Source organism: Plutella xylostella, chromosome 6 (genome assembly GCF_932276165.1).
Source record: "Plutella xylostella chromosome 6, ilPluXylo3.1, whole genome shotgun sequence".
Taxonomy (NCBI): Eukaryota; Metazoa; Arthropoda; class Insecta; order Lepidoptera; family Plutellidae; genus Plutella; species Plutella xylostella.
The window spans coordinates 3,982,215-3,998,928 of NC_063986.1; the positions used below are offsets into that span (position 1 = coordinate 3,982,215).

General features: G+C 41.1%; 1 protein-coding gene across 1 annotated transcript in view; it reads right to left on the bottom strand.

Annotated features, from left to right (window-relative positions):
• Positions 1-1,395: 1,395 nt before the first annotated feature.
• The window catches only part of LOC105389526 (E3 ubiquitin-protein ligase RNF19A), a 42,539-nt gene continuing 27,220 nt past the window's right edge, over positions 1,396-16,714 (bottom strand). Inside the window, exons 3-10 of the mRNA XM_048621713.1 lie at positions 9,478-9,658; positions 7,958-8,072; positions 6,652-6,839; positions 5,741-5,885; positions 5,133-5,367; positions 3,927-4,134; positions 3,376-3,496; positions 1,396-3,028 (exon numbers count right to left, since the gene is read on the bottom strand). Coding sequence (XP_048477670.1) covers positions 2,845-3,028; positions 3,376-3,496; positions 3,927-4,134; positions 5,133-5,367; positions 5,741-5,885; positions 6,652-6,839; positions 7,958-8,072; positions 9,478-9,658 — 1,377 coding nt within the window. The 3' untranslated portion in view covers positions 1,396-2,844. The remainder of the gene's footprint in view (positions 3,029-3,375; positions 3,497-3,926; positions 4,135-5,132; positions 5,368-5,740; positions 5,886-6,651; positions 6,840-7,957; positions 8,073-9,477; positions 9,659-16,714) is intronic.

The window sequence follows — 16,714 nt, forward strand, 5'->3', positions numbered from 1 at the left end:
CTATGTTACAAACTAATTAATGCATAGGTTATGTCAATGTAAGTGTAGTATGTGTTTAAAAGTTTCTGCAAAGAACTTTGTAAAAATTATAGTGGTATATCTTCCAAATGAGCTGAAATATTATGTTAAAGTAGTGTAGTTGTTATGTAACCTTAGTGCGAGTTTTCTGTCTTCGGTGTCACTGAAAAGGACCTGTGGTGGTTATGGCGCTGAAGTGTTGTTTAGCTTTAGGCACCCGCACCTAAAGTACCTTAAATACAAACAACAATGACATACAGATGGATAACTTGCGAATGATGAGAATCTCGCACTAACAGAAGAATAGGCCTCAATGTTAAATGATGAAACTACACTAGGTCCCATAATGTTAACATAGCTATGTAAGATGAATGTGATACAATATCCAAGCCAATATATTTTTGTATAAATTGTAAATATGTATATTGTTATATTACTTTTTTAGGATTTGCTTATTTGAACATTACCTTCCTTTTTTGCGAAAGTATGATTTGGAATAGGTTTAAAATATTGTAGATTATTGGAATCATTACTTTACACATTATGACTAAAATGGAAAAAATAGGACAGTTAATTTAATTATGCACAAATTCTAATAAAAAATTTGTTGATTAATAATACTACTTAATAATATTACACACACCCCTGTTCTAACACCATTACGGGAAGGGGTAAGCGTTATGTAAATACGTTACTAAAAAATAGTACCTACCCACTAGACAATATAATCCTGTGTTCCCCATGAGATACACCTAGTATTACTATTTACTGCAACAACTATACATAGACGGATGTAAATTTATTTCAGAAGAAATTAGAATAAGAATCTATCTAGTTAGATACTTATGTAGGTACTGAAATTGAAAAATAAATATGTAATGTCTATTGAAATACATACTCTAATAATTGAGGGAGGGAGGAAGAGAACCTACCTTTCTCTTAGATTTTGATAAATAAAATCATCGTCAACCTTTCATAAAGTGCAGTATGTGTATGAAAAGTATTGTCTTTTTTGGTTTTATGTATCGTCCATTCCATGACATTCCTGTAAGTAGCTTTTACACATTACCGGCTTGAATTACTGTACCAAACGATTCGAGTCTTGTTCATTAAAAGTAAATATAATTTAAGGAATTTATTTCACTTCACAACTATAGCTACAATAAGTGTTAAGTTTAAAATTTTATGTCCTATTTGTAGAATAAAGATCTTGCATTTGCGAATTGTAATTATTCAATTTTATTGTTGAAATACGTGGTATTCATGGTGAATACTAAATAACTGTGTATAGCGAAATTATTTAAAATAAAACATTTGAACCTAACAGCTCGGTGTTTACTTTATCGACGGGGTGGGTTGAGTAAACAAAATACGTCATAATGTTTAATCACATTTTAATCATCATAGTTTGTTTACACTTACGTATGTATATGATTTATATAACATTCAATCTTACACTATTTTTCCTACAAACGTGAAAAATTAAATAATTTAGATTACAATAATTATTATTCAAAAGTATCACAAATATCAGATAGAGTAGCACTGCTTTGCAATAGTAAAGCGCGAAGCATCTATCATATCATAACATTGTCGTTACACACAGATATCTGCTCGGTCGGCCTTACTGCCGCCACAGATTTCCTCCAAGCAACATACAGTAATAGTGTCTCTGGCTTATGAAACTGACTGCACACAAACAATAATCTCCTGTTACTAAGCTTTAATTCCTAATTATTCGCTGTAACACCACTATACTTAAATCAGTTCTTTTTTACATATTTTACGGTTAAGTGCAAGTATGAACATTGTATTGATTAGTTGGCAACAAAAATACAAGGGTATAGTATTGCAAACAATAGGTGAGTGGGAAATTTTATACATATTAATTTGGCAAGTGACAAAAGCTCATAATCCAAGTGAGCTCATTCAAGTTTCCAAAGCGATGGACGAATTCGTTAAATGTGAATACTAAAAATAATACCCTGAGTAAGCTGCCTTGTCGGGCGTGCGGGTGACACATGGCAGTATCCACATGACACGGGAGCGGGGCCCTACGCCCTCACCCCATGAATATACCCCAAGAGGCTACAAAAAAGAATCTGACTGGAATGTGGCCAATATTTACCGCTACTCTATACACATCTGTATAATAATCATAATTCAGTCTATCGTGAACTTTAATACAACGTCCACTAATACCAAAACAGTTACGTACATTTTCGATAACAAGCGATAAACTTTTGAAATAAAGTAGCGAAATGCAATTTGAGTAACACCTTCTAGATATAGCCGTAGAAGACATGAATATTCTTAGTTTACCATAATTTCATAACAACAGTGTGTATATATACCTACTGGAGTATGCTTACTAATTAATGACAGCCGCAGAGATTTCATATCGCGGTGAGAAATACCTATACATAGATCATTAGGCTGTGTCCGCACAACGATATTTTATCGCGCGATATTAATTCTCGCGAGTTATATTCCGACGCCTGTACCCACCTATACACGATTTTTTACCGCCAGTGCGGCTACTCGCATAATATTCAATGTGTTACAGAATTGCGAGAAAAAAACCACGCGGTGAAATATCACTGTGCGGACACAGCCTTTATAGTTCACTTCAAAATGTCCATAAAACCGTAACACGCAATAGCCTTACACACCTGTCACCCCACCGCCATCTACATCCTACACTTCGTATTCACTGAAGGAGAAGCTGTCACTGGCAGTGGCGCCATCTATATCCTACAGCTCGCAATCACTGCACGAGTAGTTCCCTCCACGGCCGGCGGGGGAGGCGGGGGGCGCGGGGCCGGGCTAGGAGGGGCAGGCGCAGGGCTCGGAGCGGCCGGAGGGCGACCGCGGGGCCTCCATCTCCGCCGTGACCTGGGTCGTGAACTGGGTCGTGAACTGCGGCGGCGGGCACGAGCACGGGCCGGCTTCGAGGTCGTCCGGCGGGACGGCTGACCCGTACAGGAATAGGCTTTTTAGGAGAGCCGATCTGGAACGGAAATATTTTGTTAAGTAACTTGCCAGTAGACTGGAGAGTGTAGAGCAGCTGATAGCGCATACAGAAAGGAGTATACAGAGCTAACTGCCAACCTCCAGTAGTGGAGAAGACCAGTAGACTTATCACGTCGACTATACGTTATTACATACACAGACGATGCGATGGTAAAACAGGGATCACAAAGTGTAATCCCACATAGACGATGCGATGGTAAAGCAGGATTACACTTTGTGTTATGATCCCTGCTTTACCATCGCATCGTCTATTCACTTTCGGATGCTGACCCGCTGATATTCATTGTAAAAGCAACCCTATCCCTCTACAACTATGGTATATACCGGTGCACGGAGAGCGCGGGGTCGTCCTGCGCGGGGTCGCCGGCCAGCGAGCCCGCCAGCGCGCCCAGCGAGCCGCGCGCCTCCGCCACGCTCACCGACCCCGCTGACAGAGACGCGTCGCCTGAGGAATGATTAATAATAAGTTTATGTGTTTTTACCCGACTACGGCGAAGCAAAATGGAGGGTGATGATTTTATAAATTGGATTGCGAGGAGTGGAGAGCGACTTTTAACACTGTTCAAGCAGTGAAAAGTGAATTCGAATTGGTATGACGGGCGAGTGCCGCCATCTAGCGGAGACCGCTCAAATTATTTTTACAAAGAAGGATAGTAGTACGATGCGGCTTAACGTAAGCCACTGTATTGAAGAAAGCATCGAAATGACAATCCGGCTAAACGTTGATCCGCCGTATTACAAAGCGGTCCTGTTTAGTAATGCGGCTAGCCGTAATATACGGCGGATTATACGATCCGGCTGCGACCCCTATGTATGTGTCTCAATCATATACAAGCCAACTTTCATAACTAACATCAACAAAAACACATCCTCACCTATAGACGGCTCCTGCCTCCTTTCCGGTACCTCATCCACCGACGGCGGCATACTATGAGCGTCGCCCTCCCCCCCGCGCGCCCCCGCGCCGCCCCCGCACCCGCCCGCGCGGCACAGAGACACGGGCACCACGCCGTACACGTAGAATAGTAGAATCGGGACGCCGATTCCGACTGCCAGGCCCGCCACTAGCGGGGATACTATTAGCTGTGGAGGGGAAAATTTGGGGGTTAGTTAGGGGTTGTTTAGGGGCTCAAAGTGGCAGGTGCGCTTTTAGGAGCTTGGTAGCGCTATCCAAAATAGCGCAGCATAGCAAAATACCTGGATTAGTTAACTGGCTAATCGTTTCACCATTTGTAACAAACCCACAACAGCAGCACCACCTGCAGCGCGTTGTAATAATACTTACAATAACTAGCTACGATCGGACCCGCTAGCCAATTAAGCACTCTATAAAAACGCACGAGCGCAAAATACCTACATACATAGTGGTTTTTCGATGCAGCCCGGTGCATTTCTCATTATGCGCCATCTTACGCACGTGTTATGGGACGCCGCAGCGTTTTTTTGTTCGTAATACATACAAAATACATAGTGGCTTTTGCGGCGGACTATCTAGCCAATAAAGCGCTCTATAAAAGCGCACGAGCGCAAAATACATATAAAATACATAGTGACATCGCATTTGCGATGCAGCCCGTTGCGTTTTTCACTATGCGCCATCTTTAGCACGTGTTATAGGACGCCGATTCTGTTTTTTTATTTTTATTTTAGATACTATCCATCGCGATCTCGCTAGTCGCATCCTAAATGAGCATATCTCCACTTAGCTCCAAGTAGGTATCTCTTTTGGTCTATAGAAGTAACTCACGGCAGCAGTGACGGCGGCCGCGACCGCCGCCCACCTCCTCCCCCGCCGCTCTCCCCGCAGGCGGCGGGGCGCGCGCCGGCCCGCCCACAGCGGCAGCGCCACCAGCAGCGCCGCCACCACGCCGGAGCAATCACTAGCGGCCTAGAACGGACTAGCTAGCCAATACAGCGCTCTATAGAAGCGCACGAGAGCAAAACACATACGGCTTTTGCGATGCGGCCTGTTTCACAATCTTAACACGTGTTATTGCACGTCGATTCAGCGTTTTTACTATTTAGGTACTATCCATCGCGACCTCGGTTGGTCGCAATCTTAAGTTACTTAGGGAACTTACAGCAGCAGTAACAGCAGCCGCGACCGCCGCCCGCCTCTTCCCCCGCCTCTCCCTCCGCAGGCGGCGGTGCGCGCGCCGGCCCGCCCACAGCGGCAACGCCACTAGTAACGCCGGCAGCGCCACGCCCGCCACCACGGCGATGCCTAGAGGAGCCCCGGCCAGGGTGCCTAGTTGCCAGAGAAGCTTCTTCTTGCGAGACCAGGGTTTTTTGCCCCAGAAGGTGCAGCCGCTTGGACTGGAAGAGAAAGGGTTGGTTTAATTTTGTGTATATTCTGGTTACGAATGAGGGTATTCTTTTGTTCTAGGAGACAAATGTATAACATGCGCAGATAAAGAAACAATATGAAAATTGTGGCCATTACATAGGACTTGATCCGTCATTTTCGTATTGTTTCTTTATCTGCGCACGCTATAGATACATTTATTTATCCGCAAATGCTATGTATACCTCCATCGGCATCGCTGTCCATTATGGCATTTGACAATCGAATCGTGAAATTCACATATTTCCATTGCAAGATACAACTCTCTCTGGTCTTCTACTTTCTTTTCTGTCTAAGAAAAAACTCTCCCTGATCTTCTATCCACAACAAGCTCGCTCCACTGACCTGAGGTAGTGCAGGTCGGACACCTCCTTCATGCACAGCCAGCAGAACTCGGCGCCGCACACGCAGCAGACCATGTGGTTGCACGAGCCGTCCTCCACCTTCACGATCAGCACCGAGCAGCGCGGGCACGGCTTCACGTCGCCCGCTTGAAAACAATGGTAGAGCATGATTAGTGGCGGTAGGTAATTTAGTTTAACACAACTCCAGCATACGCTAAGGAATCTCGATTATGGAACAGGCTTCTGAAAGACTTAGGGTCTGTTTCACAATGTCTGGTTAGTGGCTACCTGACGGATAAAATACATGCTGTCACTCTCTGTTATTATTTTTTAGACAGTGACAGCATGTATTTTATCCGACAGGTAGCGACTAACCAGACATTGTGAAACAGGGGCTTAATATTGAGCGCGTGTGTTAAACCCTTTTGCGCTTCCCGGTGGGGACGGCGTAACCGCGATACAGGGTAATCTGCGGATTACGTAGCCCTATATTCCTTGAGTAAGTACACTATACCCCTTTTATACTCTTATCTCTAGTCCATCCATCCAAAGGTTGTCTGGAAGAGATCGCTATAAGCGATAAGACCGCCCTTTGTACCCTAGTTAAGTGTCTATGTAAAATTGATAATTATTTCTTGGTGTACAAATAAAGAGTACTCTATAAAATTTGTAAAAACCAATAATATAATGGACAGAGTATAGTGTCAATCAGCACTAGGGATACATACAGACAGATAGATACAGCAGATCTAACCTTCAGTTTATGCCTTAAACCTCGAAATGAGTGGCCTCCCGGAGTGCTAATTTATTATTGATTGTGTGTCTCCTTTGGAAGTATGCGCTCCCCTGTGGGCACGGCGTAATCCGCGATACACCGTACCTGTACAAACACCAGTGACCAATTCCACTCACCATGCTCCATATGGTCATGATCGCTATCCGGCTCGCGCGGCTGCGGCTGCCTACTACGTCTGGCCGCGTCACAAGTCTGCGTGGGGTGCCACGCCGCCTTGCAGTGGTAGCAGAACGCGCCCCCGCAGCCCGGAGCCAGGCAGGACAGCTTGGGGCACGACGCGCAGCCGGTGGCTACTACTGCGAAGCTGCGGATGGAATAGGTTGGTTATAGAACCCTTCTCTTGTGTAATATAAAATGTACATAATGCTATAGAGCTTCCACTATGTTATTGTATTTTTTACGTTTCCTTTTGTCCTTTGCAGTCATCAAATATGTAAGGGGTTTCGAATGTCAAAAAAACAATAATATAATGGATAGAGTATAGTGGTTGTGATCGCCGAATGACTATTCGGAGGTGGTTTATAGGGATTGCAATCCAGTCCAGCGGATCCGGTAGATAAAAAAAAGCGATCGATTGCAATCCCTATATGTACCGTTTTGGAATGATTGTTATAATTATATTTATTGAGAATCTGCCTAGTTTACTCATGATGTTATGTTTCGCGATTTAATGTTTTAAATGTATTGCATAATTATGGAAAATAAATAACCAGTAGGTGATAAATAACCTACTTATAAGTTACTGACTAATTTGAATTGGGTGCGTCATATCATAGGCAAACCTGTTTATTTTTTGTCCTTTAACTAACTTTTTAAAGCTTGTAACTGCGAGGCTTCTTTTTTTTACTTCAAGACAATATAAATGGGACCGAAAGTGTATAAAAGTTTAAACATGGAGGAAGTATCTTTTCAAAATCTACACGAGAATGACATTGTTTTATCTGCAATACTGCAGATCTCACTTTCTTCTGTAAAAAGTGAAAGCTTGTCCATCATGCAAAAAATAATACAAAGGATTCACAATTACACAAGTGAGCTGCTGAACTAGGAAGGAAGGTAGCTTTCTAATTTGAATGGCACTGTTTGTGAAATAAATAATATCTCACATTTGACCTGGCCTTTACCCCTCTTTAGAAAAGACAATTCGAATATGTAATCTTTTTGATGAGCCTAATAAGGCGCCGAGACATACTTCAAAAACTCTCGAATTTGTGCTTTGGGGGCTATGATGGTAGTTTATAACATTTTTTTTCAAATCTGTGAGTAATAGAATAGAAGAAGGGTGGTGTGCATAGCATAGTGTAGCCGTTTGTAGTATGTGTAGTGCTGAGTTGTATTTTAGGTGGCATGTAGGTACAGTCCTCGGCGGTATGCATAGACCTGGCGGTATGCCTTCTACTGGGCGGTATTCATAGTACTGACCTGCAGTCGGGCGCGGGGCACCAGCGGGTGTCGGGGTCGGCGGCGAGCGCGCGCCGCACGGAGAACTCCTCGTACTTCTCGTACAGCACCTGGTTGTCCACTATCCGCTTCACGTCTGCGGGAGAGAGGGAGACGGGTGATATTGTGTAGGTTACGTCTTCAGTTTTAAGGGCCTACGTAGCAGGTGGCAGTGGTATAGCAGTAACACATGGAAATAGTGGGATCAAAGCATACCGCTGCCATCTGAATAGTCCATAAGGTTTAAGAGTTATATAAGTAAGGTTATTTATTGTTCGGTTGTCATCATAAGAATGCTACCCAAATAAGTTAGAAGCTAGGTATATTATTTATCAAATAGAGACCACGTACAGGCAAACGTGTAGCGTAGGAGCCATAAGATTCAAGTCATGAACGCCGAAGACGAATGTAAGAAGTCAATAATCGTCCACTGCTGGAAACAATCCTTCTTCCAGCAGTGGACGATTATTGACTTCATCGAGAGTGTTTTCAAAACATTATCATCATCAGCCAATAATCGCCCACTGCTGGAAACAATCCTGGAAGAATAATGTTTTTTAAAACACTCTCGATGAAGTCTCTGTGGTTCCAACCTTTTCGACTGACGATAAAACTGACATCATGATCATGGCATGCCGCAGAAACAGATTTGATGTATTATTCTTCTTTTTCGGTCGGGCATATAAATTAATTTTCCATCATTCGAAGGCTAGACGCAAACATATCAGAAAATTCATTTCACATTATTATTTCCAAGAAATTGTTTACGGGGCCTTATTTTTCCACCCACAAGGGATCTTTCACAAAAGCGAGTTCCTGTTATTACGAAAATATTATACTTACTCAGAAATTATGATTATGACTTGTTATTTATCCTTGAGAGGTTCTTTATAACTTTTATAAGGTTAAGTTGGCACAAACAACATCTATCAAATTAGCTATTCCATGACGATCTTATTTTTCTCTGGTAAATATAGAAAAGTTATTCAACTTGTTTATTTTATTCATAAAGGGAAACATCAATTAAGCCGGCTTAGTAAAAGAACCCTGGAGACTTAATTTGCTTTCTGTTGAATGTTTGATGAATACCTTTGAAGTTACCGGGTAAAAATCTTACAGTATAGGTATAATGACCTTACAAAGTAGTTTTCTGTTGCTACGCCCACTGGAATAGGGCATCTGACTAACTCGGCACGCAATGTTTCATTTTTTGTTAGCAAATTATTTGTGTTTTTAATATTTTTGTTCTAGGGTAATTCATTTCACACCGCGACAGAAGTCAGTCTCATACCCATCATCTCTATCATCAGCCTGTAATCGTGCGCCGTAATCGCAACGAAAACCCTTTGTCCTCGGCCTTCCTCACCCAACCTCTACCGACTATTAGTCTTAGGACTTCGGTCAAAGGAAAACCAAACTTTATTTACCAGACTTATGGATCTCTCAATCAAACCCCACAGGCTTCACGCTACATTTCTCAACATACAGCTAATGAACATTACCATCAGGATGCATATGCTCGTGGCACACGGCGCAGTTGACGGGCACCCGCGCCTCGTAGATCTCGATGGCGAGGTACTGGCGCAGACAGGGAGAGCAGCAGCGGTGCTCGCACCACGCCAGCCGCTCGAGGCTCGACGCCGGCAGCGGCGCCAGGCAGAGCGGGCACTCCAGCGTGCCCGGCTGGAAGAGGAGACAGGAGCTTTAGTTTGTTTGCATTAAGGTATATTTTATACAGGGTATTGCAATAAGGGTATTCCTGGGGGTGACTCAGGGGTTCATTCTCATTCTGAACCACTTTTGTTCAACGTGTTTTGGAAATTCGCGCAAAAGAATATTCGTTCTGTGAAGTAAAAATTCACGTGACCAACATCTCTGTATAAGAGAATGGACGTGAGTGGCCAGCATAGAACAGCTGTTGCGCTTGGCGAAGAATAGAGAGGTGCAAAGCTGACCGCCAAGCTCCAGTAGTTAAGAGACAGTAGAAGGAGAAGGAGGTATATTTTACTCTGGCTTATAGGAACAAGGTTATTTATTCTTGGTCAGTTTAGAAGCTTGACTGGCTGAGCTGAAAGAAAGGGGATGTGTCAAAGGTTACCCGCGCAATACTTATGAATATGCAATAGCATATGCAATTATGCATAATATTAGTGTTACACGGGTGTTAAATACTTAAATTAGGATCTTTAGGGAAAGTATACCTATTAAACATTGGCTGAGGACAGCTCAAGATGAAACAAATAACTTGTTAAAGTGAATCATACTTTATGGATTTGACTTGTTTGCCCCTGTACAAAAATAAACTTGATTAAGGATTAGTATGAAGTTAACATAACATTATGTTTTTGCATAGTCCAAACTAAGAACGGGTTTTATAACCTTCAGTTAGTTAGATATATTAGCTGCATACCTAATAAGTGTTTTACATTAGTGACAATGGCCCGTGGATGAGCGTCATATAAGCACACAAGAGAAGTTGCTAAATGGGGACCAGCATTTGCACAAACTCGCTAATTTGCAAACATAAACAGCTACCTCAGATAAGCACAGTCTGTACAGTGCAGTAGGCATTGTGTTAACTTGCCAAGATACTTGAGATGCTTCCTTAAAATATAAGATAAAAGATACACCTAGATTTCTCCTGCTGCCAGTGGTCTATTCTATCCAGAAATCTAAACATACATTTTATCGTATCATATTTTGTACTCAAGTTTACTAAAGAAATAATTTAGTGTTGGGAATTTTATTGTCCAAATGAAACATTATTGCTTGATTTTTGAAATTCAACAAAGACTTTGTAATTCTTATTGCACTACATAGGAAAAAATCCTTTTTATATATTTTTTGGAAAATCTACAGAATATACACCAAAATTTATTTAAGTATTTCTAATAATTATACCATGGATTTATCATCATTAAACATACCACGCTACGACGGCAACATTTTACACGTTCCGGCAATGAAATTCTATAGTAATTGTTCCGGTGAGACAATTAACACTAGAAGTTAGAGAGCACACATTAGTAATTACGGGGGGCGGTGGAGTAACACCAGTGTAACACACCCGTGTAACTTGTAACCCACTTGTAAACACGAATTAGTTCAAATTAATCGTCACACTTTACAGACCATATAATTGCAGCTTTATAAAGTATGCTACAACAAAAAATATAATTTAATAGCATTACGATAGAAATTTGCATGACTGGCTCTGATCATGAACAGCAAACATGCATTGTTCATACTAGACAAGGTGTTATACAATTTTCTGGGCAATCGTCATTGTTTTTAATTAAATAATCAAAATAAAAATTCAACATTGATCCTCGTACATATTTTTTTTTTCATAATGTCTTATCGTATTGAGCGATCCATAATCTCTACCACAATAATCAACGAGAATCATGATGTTCAAGAACATAAATACTTCTCTACCTTTCATTTCTCTATATATTTTTTAGCCAAACCGCAAAAGCTTGTCATTGTCAACCTATTTCTATTTAAACCGTTTGATGGACAAATAACAAATTAATTGCATTTTGTAGAGAGTCGGCGAGCGCTCTCGTTCCATTTACGTCGATTGAGCTCTTCGCCGCGGTAATGCACCGTCAGACCTCATTAAGATTTATGGTCAGAGTCAGGCTAGACACCTATTGGGGGCGACAACGGACTCAGTTGCCATCACAGCTTTTGGATGACTCATGTTGATACGATGGAATGGGACCAAAATACAATAAAACCCATCACTGCATGGAATAAGAGTTCATTGTTTCTAGTTAAAGAAGCTTACCGGCTATATCTCGGATGAAGACCAACTTAACCGCTAAGCCAAATGGAAGGAAGGTAGGTAGGTACAAAGAAAAGTAGTGGATCAATCACTGTAATTAGGCCCACGGTACCTAATGGATGAGAACAAATGACGGTGATATGCCGCCTTACCTACCGCACTCACGTGAGTGCTATCTCGACTGTAGTTCTACACGTGGCTCAGTGAAGTACCTACTTACACAAGTGCTAGCTATATGTAGAACGCACAATACAATCAGTGAAACCAATCTGGTCTGGTGACAGCTGATGTACACTGTACAGGCAGCAAAAGTGATGAATCCACACCCATCACCAACAAGCTAAGCTTTTAAACTTCACTGACGAGTTATACTCGAACGTGACATGAAAAATACTGTCTGTGTGAATTGATTAAGTATTCTTTTCTTTAATTCGCCTATCTTCACTTATGAGCTATGAGTTTTAGCTAGCGTCTTAGTATAAAGCGCTGGGGTTGAATGCTTACTTCTTTTGTTTAATCCATACGATTGTATGCAATTTCTTTCTTTATTCTTTTGAATATCATCCATAGTAATAAACTATTGATGATGTTCAGATAAGTTGGTCTCAGTAAACCTACTCGCTCCTACCACGGCAGGTAAACATTAACCTGTTAAATGTCAAGGGAAGCGAGAAGAGAAATGGGCCCCGCGCCGTATGACGCGACATCTCGACACAAATATTTGCTGAGAAGGAATCCTGCTAAGAATTCCCCTTTCCCACAAGATCCGTGATGCCGCAATGTTATTTTATTTGCGCTGTGTAATGTTGTTGTTATTTTATCAGTGTTTGCACTAAACAGTATTGTGTATTCGTGGTTTATAAGTTTCACGTGCTACTCGTATATTGTATATTATTAAGCAATAGCTTTGTAAATAATCAGTTTGGAAAGGCTCGGTCCAACATCATTGATGTTTTCCATGCGAAAGTATATTAGTATGTATATAGTCGCTGTAATTTAATGTTTTACACCCTCAATATAGCATGTTTCGGCGAATATGAGTTTTCTCTTTCATTTCTGCAAACCGGGTCACCCGGATCTTTCTAGGAAACACTGGAAAACGAGAATACCTTTCAGACAACCTTTTTACCTACCTATTGGAAGGAAGATACATAACCTACTTCCCGGAATACATTTCAAAGAGAAAATGTCATTTGTTCACCGAGTTTTCATACAATGTAGTAAAATATTTCCAGATCCACGCAGCAAATACCTAAAAATATTTTGAATTAGAAGAATACGTGTGTAAAAATATGTAGGTACATAAAATAGTTGTAGGTATATCCAATCCAGTCCACACGCTATGTTTTACGAGTTGATTACGTTTGCCTTACCGGAGTTGCGAGTGATTAGATTACCTGCCCTGATTGTGCGCGCCACTTCTCGTACGTTGCCGACTCGGCCTGAACGCGACAACTATATGGCTTTGATCCAAGCTATAGGGTAGGTAACTAGTAACTAAGAAAAGACATGTAGGCAGAAGGAAAAAGTCTTCGCTCGGCAACATAAGAAAATGGAAGGGATTGGCCAGCGTTACCATGCGTAGAACAGCTGTTGCGCTTGGCGGAGAATAGAAAGAAGTATGCAGAGCTGAACCCTTCCTTCATTGAAAGGAAACTCGTGCCCCAGCAGTGGGGACGTGATGGGTCGTGATGATGCAGAGCTGACTTCTTCTGAAGTGCGGCTCCGGTAGTGGAGAGGAACTTAAAGAAGAAGTAGGTACAGTAGCTATGTCCAAAAAAACCCAGAACATTTTTGTTGTATAAAATATTATTAATTGCTCTTAATAACTCAATTTTTGCTTTAGGCAAGTGTTCATATTTAATTGCTAATTTCATAGGTTTAATCAATTGGATTAATGTCGTGATTACATCACTAATTAACGTAACAGCACCAGTAATGGACACCTTAAGGATTTTTTACAAATGTTTTGGCTGTTACTCGCACAGTTTTTGAATTAGAATATTGAAAGTTGGTATGAACCATAGGAATATCTTGCCGTTTAAGATGAATGTACACTAGCTCGATTTAAACTATTAGTATTTCAGGAAATTGCATATTTGTAAAATATGTCCTAAAACCACAGTAATGGACACCCAACCTCCAGTTATGGACACCCAATGTTGGACAGTGATTTTTTATTGGATAAAAGTATAAAATATTGTTTTATGCTTATATTATTATAATTGTAACGTTGATTAGTAATCATAACCGTTTACACAAACAGGCTTGGTTGCCAGTTACACTAGGGGAAGCATCAAATACGGAAAATTTAACTTTCTGAAAAAAAAGTTTTACAGAAACACAAAAATTTCCAATTCAACATTATAAATTCTGTCCTCCTGCATTTTATTCTGTAACTTGGGAGCTCCGAATCGTTTTCCGAATTACTCTTCTCCGATAGCACGGTTCGTCGAAATCACTGTTCGTCGACGGTTTGTTCATCGAAAAAATCCTTCTCCGATAGCACGGTTCGTCGAAAGCACTGTTCGACGATGGTTGCTTTGCCGAAGAAATCGTTCGCCGATTGAAAGATTCGTCGAAAGCATTGTTCGACGATGGTTGCTTTGCCGAAGAAATCATTCGCCGATAGAGAGATTCGTCAAAAGCACTGTTCGACGATGGTATATTATGATTGGAATAATGATGTATAAACTAGTATTACCTTATTGTGTCATTGTGTAGTATTTAAGAAAAGTAATTTCTATTTCTTTCTTATATAAAGTAATCTTGCTCTTTTTGCTTACGCTTACCCATTAACCGATTTGGTTCGATTCCTAACAAAAATGGTGAACAATTCTTTGCGGCGGCAATTGATTCTTTCGTTAAACGAACCATCCACATAGGTATTGGGTAAGCGTAAGCAAAAAGAGCAAGATTACTTTATATAAGAAAGAAATAGAAATTACTTTTCTTAAATACTACACAATGACACAATAAGGTTATACTAGTTTATACATCATTATTCCAATCATATACCATCGTCGAACAGTGCTTTCGACGAATCTCTCTATCGGCGAATGATTTCTTCGGCAAAGCAACCATCGTCGAACAATGCTTTCGACGAATCTTTCAATCGGCGAACGATTTCTTCGGCAAAGCAACCATCGTCGAACAATGCTTTCGACGAATCTTTCAATCGGCGAACGATTTCTTCGGAAAAGCAACCATCGTCGAACAGTGCTTTCGACGAACCGTGCTATCGGGGAAGGATTTTTTCGATGAACAAACCGTCGACGAACAGTGATTTCGACGAACCGTGCTATCGGAGAAGAGTAATTCGAAAAACGATTCGGAGCTCGTAACTTGGTATCATTATGTTCCCCCAGTGGGACAGAGGGCAGACACAACAGTTTTTTATCCCAGACTGTTGACAGCAGCCAGCTTTGCATCGGACCACGTGATTCACACTTTCCACATCTCCATACGATCGAGCGCCGAAAGGTCTATTTAGATCGGCCTTGCTTACGCTTGCCCTGCGGATCCCATTCGAGAGCCTGTCTCAAGATTGGGTTTTAGTCTCTACGCAGGGTATGGCTATTCCAACTTCATTTGCGGCGTTTTATGTGTGAATCAACAGGATCTTCATGGCAGCTTTTCCTCAGATCTATGTTGGAGATGATCTCGGGCCAGAAAATCTTTGAGTTCCGCCGGGGACAGCGGTTAATGAATACCTGCAGCTTCTGTGTGTCTATGCGTCTTTGTGGTCTACCTACCAGGTGTTGCAAGCGTATAACAGTACCGACTTTAGTAACGTTGGTGATAAATATCTATCACTGTAATGGAGAGGTGTTTTGACTGCCACATGCATCGCGGACATGTAAATGCACCATTGACCGTATCAGTACGGGCACCCACATCTAGGTCAATGCTCTCTCCTACAACAACACTCTCGTCTCAACCTCTTCCGTTCCGACAATCCTCTCGTCATATCATATCAGCTGGGTTATCCAGGTATTGCATTTACACCAGCCAGAAAATGCTTTTAATTTAAGCTTTTCTTTTCAGAACCATTTTTCTCACTTCCCTTTTTCTACAAAAAATTTGCTCTTAATTCCTTCTCCTCCTAAAGCCACTTCTTTTCAAATTCTCATGGTATTCTTACCAAACTTCACTGGTCTATTTGTCACACGATCACTGTCTATTTCTCTATTTCTATTCTCTGTGGGTCTGTAAGTACCTGCACCTGGCTCTCTCGAATGAAACCTTTGTGCTTGTGCCTCTAGGTCTAAACTGCATTCCTAAGCTTGGACCATTTCCCACTATGCTGGTTCACTGCGGGTTGGTGGGTTCACATAAGTATTTAGATGTGCTTAACTACTACTTATCATATTACTTATTTTATTTCATTGTGCTTCTGTGAGCGTGATTTTCTACAACCACAACAGTCGCGTGAATATTTGGATTTTCATGTGCATCTTGCATCAATACTTGTTCTGGAACACTAGAAATAGATGTAGGGGGAACATGTTTGTGTCTCCATAACGCGTGGCTGCAGTGGCCATCTTTTACATCCATAATAGCATCTCCCATTTGCTTGGGCGTATATACGTTTTTCATGGACAATGTGAAAAATCCAGTGATGGACACCCAATTATGGACACCTGTACAAGACTGGTATCCTTCATTATATTCATGTTTTACAAAAACTACCAATATAAATATGAAATTCTAAAGACAATTAAATAAGAAAACACAACATTACCTTAAAACATTATTTTCGACACGTGTCCATAACTGGATCTACTGAAAATTTGCAAACCAGTAATGAACACCCCCCTCTGTAATCATTTCAATAAACGTAAGCTGTCCCATTCCTTTGAAAATATGTCGAAAATTCAGTATAGTTTCCATAAAATCAAGAAAGTCAATTTAAAATTAAAAAAATACGAAATTACCAACAATATTCT